Raw genomic sequence first — 9,179 nt, forward strand, 5'->3', positions numbered from 1 at the left:
CAAACCTCAGCTCTCTCGCTGTGTTCCTCTCTCTCGGGTCTGGAAATCAGCTGTTGGAAGTAGCGGTAGTGAGGGAGAAGGAGGAGTTGAAAGAGGGGGATGGAGTGAACGAAAGAAAGAAAGAAAGAAAGAGAGAGGGATGAGTGTGTGGGGGAGGGGAGGACCACCGGTGTAAACAATGCGAGGGACGCGGTTTAACCGCTCACTGTCTTGTGCTAATAATACACGCACGGTGCCTTACAGGAATAGGGTACAAATCAACTACAGAACCTGAAACTTTTACAAATGAAGGTTTTTTTTGTTGTTAAAAGGGGGGTGGGGGTGCAATAAGGTCTCATTTCTCATTATAATTGTATAAAAATGATTTAAAAAAATTTAAATTGCATAACAGTTCTATGCAATTTCTTAATATTTATTCTTAAAACCCTAATATGTACATTTACATTCAGCGTCTTAGCAGAAGCTTTTATCCAAAGCGACTTACAATGAGAATAGAAGCAATCAAACCAACAAAAGAGCAATATTATGTCAGTGCTGGGACAAGTACACATAGCAAGGGTTTTAAAAAAATAAAAATAAAATGAAAACAAGTAGCTAGAATAGAAATAGAATAGCGAGTGGTCGTGATAGAGGGGCAGGTGTTCGGTGGCCGAGAAGTGCAAAACAAATCACAATTCTGAAAACAAAATAACAAATTGCAAATGCAAGTCTAAAAAACAAAATAACAATTCAGAAAACATTATAACAAGTCAGAAAACACGATGACAAATTCAAAAACAAAATAACAAGTCAGAAAACACGATGACAAATCCGAAAACAAAATAACAAATCAGACAAACTGGAAGAGGTAGGTATATAGTTTGAGACAGCGCCATTGGTTTGGGATTACTCACCGCTGACTGGACAAGACATCTGTCAATCAACGTATACAGGGAAGAAAAAAAAGTTTGGCAAAAGACGGGATTGAACCTGGGTCGATCGTGTCAAAAAGCCAACGACACGCACTTATCCATCTGCACCACTGGAGCTGATGTTTTACAGCCACTTTTAACTAAATGTAAATAGACACCCCGTATTTTTTATTCCATAGTAAGGGCAATTCATACAATACATTTAAACTGAGCTACTTTAATACCATCGCTGAACTTTCTACCATGACTCTGCTGTTCTTCGTCTGGTTCTTTCCTGTATACGTTGATTGACAGATGTCTCGTCCAGTCAGCGGTGAGTAATCCCAAACCAATGGCGCTGTCTCAAACTATACCTGCCTCTTCCGGTTTGTCTGATTTGTTGTTGTGTTTTCTGACTCGTTAATTTGTTTTCGGATTTGTCGTTGTGTTTTCTGATTTGTTATTTTGTTTTCGAATTTGTCATTATGGTTTCTGACTTATAATGTTTTCTGAATTGTTGTTGTTCTTTCTGAATTGTTATTTTGTTTTTTAGACTTGTATTTGCGTTTGTAATTTTGTTTTCAGAATTGTGATTTGCTTTGCACTTCTCGGCAACCGTACAGGTGAGACATGTCTTCAGCTGTTTCTTGAAGATGGCTAAAGAGCTGCTCGGATCGAGTTGGGCAGGTCATTCCGCTAGCAGGGAACAGTTAAGGTAAAAGTCCATGAAAGTGATTATATAAATATTACTATATTATATAAATGATATAATATATATTATATAAATATTATTTTATATATCATATTTATTAATATCTCCACCAATTAGGCAAAAGCTTAGGCTTTATTGTATTTCATTGTTTTTCACAACAATGCTGCAATTGTAAAAATATTTGTCATGCCAACAAACCACCATAAAACTAAAAACCGAAGCTATGTATCAGAAATATGACCTATGATACTGCTAGTCTAAAAGGTCAAGACCTCTGAAGTGGGACAGGCATTTGATGCGTTTTAAACATGCTATGTTAATGTCATATCGTTTTGTATGTAACACATTTAATAGTTAAATACACTTAGATAAAAAAAAAAAACTTTTTTAAATATTTATTTTAATTAAAAAAAATGTAGGATTTGTGAAATATGTAATGTTACACCATTATGTACTATATTCACAGAAAAGTGTCATCCCATTCTCTTTCAAAAGAATCACTTTTCAATTTCTAACACTATAGCAACTGTGTGTATCAATTGCAGAAAAGCACCAGGTAATTTCACATACACATGATATCCCATTAAAGCAAGGTGCATGTTCATAATACAGAGATTATTTAGGATAAGAGCAAAGCGACACCAACACATATTGGCGTTAAACAAGCATCAACACAGCAAACAGAACTGGAAACATAGGTTACAGATCTTATGCAACATAGTCAACATTATTACATCTGTTTTAACGTCTTTAGTTAAAAAAAAAAGATCAAGATCAATGAGAAAAATATCAAAGGAGGCATTGAACAGTAGATGCTTTTTTAGAACTTATGTATACTACATACATTACAAATATAAATATTTTGTCCTTGTGACCATGTTTAAACCCTTTTACAATCCTTTGCAGGGAATGAGTGGAAATGGCACTACATTTCATCCCCTCAAATGTTCATGTTCTGTGGAGGCGTCATTTATGTCAAGATCATTTATGATGGATTGATCTCTTACAACAGAGTAAATTCATTTATAAAATGCATCTCTTCTGGACTTCAAGATCATGTAGATATGAGCCATTATTTTATAAGGAAAGGTCGGGAGGCATAATGTGTCAATTCCTCTCAGTGATCTACATTTTTTTAAAATAATGAACTGGGACAGCACTTAATAACAGCCTACATTTAAAACCAGTGATCTCTCCCATGGGACTCTGCGAGGAAATGTACTGACACCCAAACCAGTCGTCCATCAGACCTTCCTAGACTCTTCTTCTAAACCCTTTCAGTCTGTATCCATCAGACCAGATCAAAGCGTACGAGGGAAAAGGAATCCAGTGAGACTTACTGCTCTGCCTTCACAGAAAATATGCGAGTGTGAAACAGGGTGATATTTCTTGAGTTCATTCAAAAGTCACACTTATTTTGAGGAGAGTCATTCAGTTCTTGCTCAGTCCCGTCGGGAGGCATAATGTGTCAATTCCTCTTAGTGTTCTACATTCCTCAACACTGGATTTTTTTTAAATAATGAACTGGGACAGCACTTAATAACAGCCTACATTTAAAACCAGTGATCTCTCCCATGGGACTCTGCGAGGAAATGTACTGACACCCAAACCAGTCGTCCATCAGACCTTCCTAGACTCTTCTTCTAAACCCTTTCAGTCTGTATCCATCAGACCAGATCAAAGCGTACGAGGGAAAAGGAATCCAGTGAGACTTACTGCTCTGCCTTCACAGAAAATATGCGAGTGTGAAACAGGGTGATATTTCTTGAGTTCATTCAAAAGTCACACTTATTTTGAGGAGAGTCATTCAGTTCTTGCTCAGTCCCGGCAAGATTTGAGGTGGATGAGAGGGGTGGGTTAACGGGTAGGTTTCCATGGTAATCTTTGTGTTGGCATTTCCATGGCAGCCTGGAGTGAGAAAACATTGTTTGGTTTGGTAATGTTATTTTGCATACACACCCATTAATAAACAAATTGCATCTAGAAGATGGACAATACTATTACAAAAAGATATTATTACTTAATAATAGGACTGGGTAATGTTGATAAAAAGACCAATAAATAAATATCTGAACATTTATGTATTTGCTCTGCAGTGGCTTAAAGGAACACTCCACTATTTTTAAAAATAGGCTCATTTTCCAACTCCCCTAGAGTTAAACCGTTGAGTTTTACGAAGTTTTCGAATCCATTCAGCCGATCTCCGGGTCTGGTGGTAGCACTTTTAGCTGTAGCTTAGCATAGATCATTGAATCTGATTAGACCGTTAGCATCTTGCTCAAAAATGACCAAAGAGTTTCGATATTTTTCCTTTTACATCGTGTACTAAGACCGACGGAAAATGAAAAGTTTTTCTAGGCTGATATGGCTAGGAACTATACTCTCATTCTGGCGTAATAATCGAGAAACTTTGCTGCCGTACCATGGGTGCAGCAGGCGCAATGATATTACGCAGCGCCTGAAAATAGTCCCAGCTAGGTAACTTCCAATAAGCCTATTTTCAGGCGCTGCGTAATATCATTGCGCCTGTTGCACCCATGGTACGGCAGCAAAGTTTCTCAATTATTACATCGGTCTTAGTACTACATGTAACTACAGAAGAGTCAAGTTTTAAATAGGAAAAATATAGAAACTCTTTGGTCATTTTTGAGCGAGATGCTAACGGTCTAATCAGATTCAATGATCTATGCTAAGCTACGCTAAAAGTGCTACCGCCAGACCTGGAGATCGGCTGAATGAATTTGAAAACGGTAAAACTCAACTGTTTAACTCTAGGGGAGTTGTAAAATGAGCCTATTTTCAAAAATAGTGGAGTGTTCCTTTAACATGTTTTACATATTTGTTTAAAAGGTGTTTTTTTTAAACCATGAACATTGTTATCAAGTAGATTTAGAATAGTGAACGCAAAAAGTGAAATACTGTTAAGAAATCAAGAGCATGTTTCTCAATGAAAGATACAAAAAAAGATATATATATTTTTTAATTTTCATTTAAATGAAACAGTAAAATAAAACACAGATCGAGCAGTAATATTTACCTATACCACATATTTCAATATATTCTTTCTTAAAACATTTTAAGGTGCTCTACCATTTATTTATTTTTTCCTGAAAGGAATGAATACTTTTATTCTGCAAGGACGCATTAAATTAATCAAAAGTGACAGTAAAGACATTAATAATGTTACAAAAGATTTCTATTCCAAATAAATGCAGTTCTTTTGAACTTTCAAATCACCAAAGACTCCTGAAATAAATAATGTATCACGGATTCCACAAAAATATTAAGCAGCACAACTCTTTTCAACATTGATAATAATCATAAGAATAAATTACATTTTAAAGTATATTAAAATAAAAAAGTATTTTTAATTGTAGTAATATTTCACAATATTACTGTTTTTACTGTATTTTTGTTCAAATAAATGCATCTTAGTTAACATAAGAGAATTCTTTCAAAAACAGCAACTTAAACTCCAAGCAACTGAAGAAATTTACAGAAATGAAATTAAGCCAGTTGATGGCCAAATGAAAATGGCATTAAAATTCAGTGACATTCAATTCTGTGGCAGCAAAATCATCATAAATATGTTGTGAATATCCAATATATCGTCCTGCTTCTTTGCTCACCTGCCCAGGTTGGGCCCATCCTCTTAGATTTTTCTACCATCCCACCCATTAACCCCCGATTCTTCCATGCCGCCCTCCCTCCTCATGGTGTGCTGTTGGCTAGCTGTGGCTCTGAGGAGCAATGCTGGAGCAGTCAGTCACCAGCAGGCCAACTGTGACTGGAGGGCTGGAAACAGGAGTGGCTATGCCCACTGTCGCCACTGAACTAGTGCTGCTGCTGATGGGGCAAGAAACGCTGGGGTCCGTCTGGTTGGCGTGTGTGGCCATGTGACCCTGAAGCTGTGTGGGTGTCTTACAGTGTACCCCACACAAATGGCATAACAGCACCCCACCTGAGCCTGAGCCACGACCGACCCCACTCTCCTTCCACTCTTGCCCATGATGCTTCTGGGCATGGACACGCAGGTATGTCAGTGTGGTGAAACCTATGAGGAAAAAGTATGATTTTTATGAAAATTGTAATTGTTTTCTCTTGTCACTTTCTTAGTGCTGTAAATTACTTGGAAACTTATAACGTGGTCAATTTAAAACTTAACACCAGGTCCCAAAATTTACAGGTGAACTTTGTTTAAAATCCCATGATGGAGTATTGAGTCTTTTAAAATTATTTTTTAAAAGTAATTTGGAACTACAGTGGTTGCACAGTATGTTTTTGATTCACTAAAAAAAAAGAATCAGCTCATTAGAATAATTTGTTTGTAAATGGAATTAAGGTAATTCATAGCAATATTTCTTTCACCTTTATTCATTGATGGTGCTCAGTCTAAAGAGCCATGGTTGAAGATATCATATGTGACCCTGGACCACAAAACCAGTCATAAAGGTCAATTTTTCGAAATTGAGATTTATACATTATCTGAAAGCTGAATAAATAAGCTTTCCATTGATTTATGGTTTGCTAGTACGATATTTGGCAGATACAGCTATTTGAAAATCTGGAATCTGAGGGTGCAAAAAATCTAAATATTGAGAAAATCGCTTTTAAAGTTGTCCAAATGAAGTTCTTAGCAATGCATATTACTAATCAAAAATTAAGGTTTAATATATTTACAGTAGGAAATTTACAAAATATCTTCATGGAACATGATCTTTACTTAATATCCTAATGATTTTTGGCATAAAAGAAAAATCTATAATTTTGACCCATATAATGTATTTTTGACTACTGCTACAAATATACCCTAGCGACTTAAAGGGGTCATATGATCCTTTTTTAAAGATCATTATTTTGTGTATTTGGTGTAACAGAATATGTTGACATGCTTTAATGTTCAAAAAACACATTCTTTTTCAAATACTGTACATTATTGTAGGTCCTCTATGCCCCGCCTCTCTCAAACGCTTAGTTTTCTACAAAGTCCCTCCTTCCGACAAGCGCAGTCTGCTCTGATTGGCCAGCTGACCCAGTGCATTGTGATTGGCCGAACACCGCAAGCACTTGTCGGAAATGTAATGCCCCTCACTCTCTCTCTCAATTCAATTTCAATTTAAGAGTGCTTTATTGGCATGACAAAAATTATACATTTGTATTGCCAAAGCAATTGCAGCTGGACTGCTTACAAATAGTACACATAACTCACTCTCTCTCTCTCTCTCTCTCTCTCTCTCTCTCTCTCTCTCTCTCTCTCTCTCGCGCGCGCGCGCACACACACACACAATGCTCAAAACTCTGCATTTGAACAGTGAATAGCAAATACTTAATCTAATAACAAAACAGTAGCTGATTCAGAAGCGCCAGATTGTCATAGCAAAGTCAGAATGACCTCCTCTCCTAGGTTCACGAAACGGTCGTCCATAAAATGCGCGCGCGCACACACACACACACAATGCTCAAAACTCTGCATTTGAACAGTCAATAGCAAACACTTAAACTAATAACAAAACAGTAGCTGATATAGAAGAGCCAGATTGTCATAGCAAAGTCAGAATGACCTCCTCTCCTAGGTTCATGAAACGGTCGTCCATAAAATGCATTGCTGTTCTGTTGTAAGTAATCTTAAAGATTCCTAAATGCATCTACTTCCGGAAGGCCAAATAAAGTGCTTTTGCTTTCGCCTAGAAACACACAGCGTCTCCCTGACATGGCTGCTTCAACACTAACTGTGGTTACTGAAACCACGCCTTCTTTCTTTGCGTGCACATTTGGGCGGCATTATGCTAATATTTCCACATAGTGACATAGATATGTGGGGGCATGTTAGAACGAGCCGTTTTAGGGGGGTGTGGCAGAGTCTTAACTTTGATAAAGAATATCTCTTTGGTTTTGAGACTTTAGTCTTTGCACAATCAGCTTGTAACACTCCAAAGAGAAAGGAAAACTTGAAATCGCATCATATGACCCCTTTAAGACTGGTTTTGTGCTCCAGGGTCACATATATTAAATGATTTATTAACAAAACGTAAAAAGCCTGAAATAATGCAAAGAAAATGAATAGTCAACATGTCTTTTCTGAGATGTCACTGGCTGCATGCAAAAACATACAGCACAATCAGACTAATCCAATTCTCATTTTTCTTTAGTCATTTAAAGAGACTCACTAAAATAATCAGTTTGATCAAAAGAATTCCAACAAATTATTATTTGCTAAATTTGTCAAAGCAGTCATTGAATTTATATTTAGTCATTTTAAATTGTAATAATATTTCACAATATTACCATTCTTACTGTTAAACTGATCAAATAAATGCAGCCTTAGTGAGCACAAGAGACTTCTTTCAAAAACATTACTTTTATTCAACCTCAAATGTTTAAATAGTAGTGTATAAACATGCACATTTACAATTCATTCATATTCTCAAGTGTTTTAATAAAGACATTTAAAAAAAAGGGTATTAGAATATTAAAGGAATAGCTACGCTTTTCAAACCCCAAAGGAAATGATCAATGATACTCACTGCGGTTGCAGAGGTGACAGACGTGATGCTGTGATTGGTTGTGCACCCTCATGTGATCGGTGATGTAAGCAGGAGAGAGAAGTTTGCCACAGATGTGGCAGGGAACCTTGTCCTCGTGCCTGATCATATGAGCTCGTAACCGGTCTTTAGTAGCGAACGCGGATTCGCATGTCTGCACAAACAAACAACACTGTTCATCAAACACATTCTTCATTCTCTTTGGTATTCCAGCTCTATCCCGATCTGCCTTCATCTCTCACATCATGACTCATGCTCGTCTCACACACTGCCAGACACATATGGCTGCAGCCCACATACACGTACACCATCACACATATGATCAGAAAAGCACATGAAAGAATGCTTTAGCAAAGAGCCAAAAACACAATGCAGGATGATTTCAAAGAATATTTAGCACTATATTCTAATTATTAAATGTAGTATTATGCTGTTTATTATCATACAAAATAATATTTATATATGGTTGTGTAAAGACAAAGGCAAACAGGCTACCGTTCAAAGCTCTTGGTAGGATTTTTTATTGTTTTTGAAAGAAGTTTCTTATGCTTAACAAGGTGGCATTTATTGGTTAAAAATACAGTAAAATATTAAGACTGTACAATATTATTACTATTTAAAATAACGGTTTATTTTAATATATTTGAAAATGCAATTTATTCCTATAATGGCAAAGCTGAATTTTCAGCATCATTACTCAAGTCTTCAGTGTCACATGGTCCTTCAGAAATCATTCTAATATGCTGATTTGATGCTCAAAAAAGATTTATTATTATTCTGTGATGAATAGGAAGGTATTGTATCCATGCTGAATAAAAGTAAAAAAAAAAAAAAAATGTAATTAAAATGATTTCAATTAAAAATGTATTAAAACTAATTTCTTCTTAAAGGGGTCATATGATGCGATTTAAATTTTTCCTTTCTCTTTGAAGTGTTATAAGCTCTTGGTGCATAAAGAAGATCTGTAAAGCTGCAAAGACTGAAGTCTCAAATCCAAAGAGATATTCTTTATAAAGGTTAAGAGTCAACCACACC

The 9,179-nt window shown here is 36.2% G+C and overlaps 1 protein-coding gene across 2 annotated transcripts in view; it reads right to left on the reverse strand.

Moving 5' to 3' along the window:
• Positions 1-3,058: 3,058 nt before the first annotated feature.
• LOC107582858 (vascular endothelial zinc finger 1-like) overlaps positions 3,059-9,179 on the reverse strand; it is a 16,547-nt gene continuing 10,426 nt past the window's right edge. Inside the window, exons 7-9 of one of the 2 annotated variants that reach the window (XR_001608982.1) lie at positions 8,127-8,298; positions 5,232-5,656; positions 3,059-3,510 (exon numbers count right to left, since the gene is read on the reverse strand). Coding sequence is in view for 1 of the 2 variants with exons in the window: in XM_016268873.1 (XP_016124359.1) it covers positions 5,331-5,656; positions 8,127-8,298 (498 nt within the window). In the remaining variant the exon portion in view is untranslated. Of the gene's footprint in view, positions 3,511-5,094; positions 5,657-8,126; positions 8,299-9,179 lie in introns of those variants that run through there. The other variant, XM_016268873.1, reaches the window with a different exon arrangement.

Source organism: Sinocyclocheilus grahami, unplaced genomic scaffold (assembly GCF_001515645.1).
Source record: "Sinocyclocheilus grahami isolate Dianchi unplaced genomic scaffold, SAMN03320097.WGS_v1.1 scaffold48.1, whole genome shotgun sequence".
NCBI lineage: Eukaryota > Metazoa > Chordata > Actinopteri > Cypriniformes > Cyprinidae > Sinocyclocheilus > Sinocyclocheilus grahami.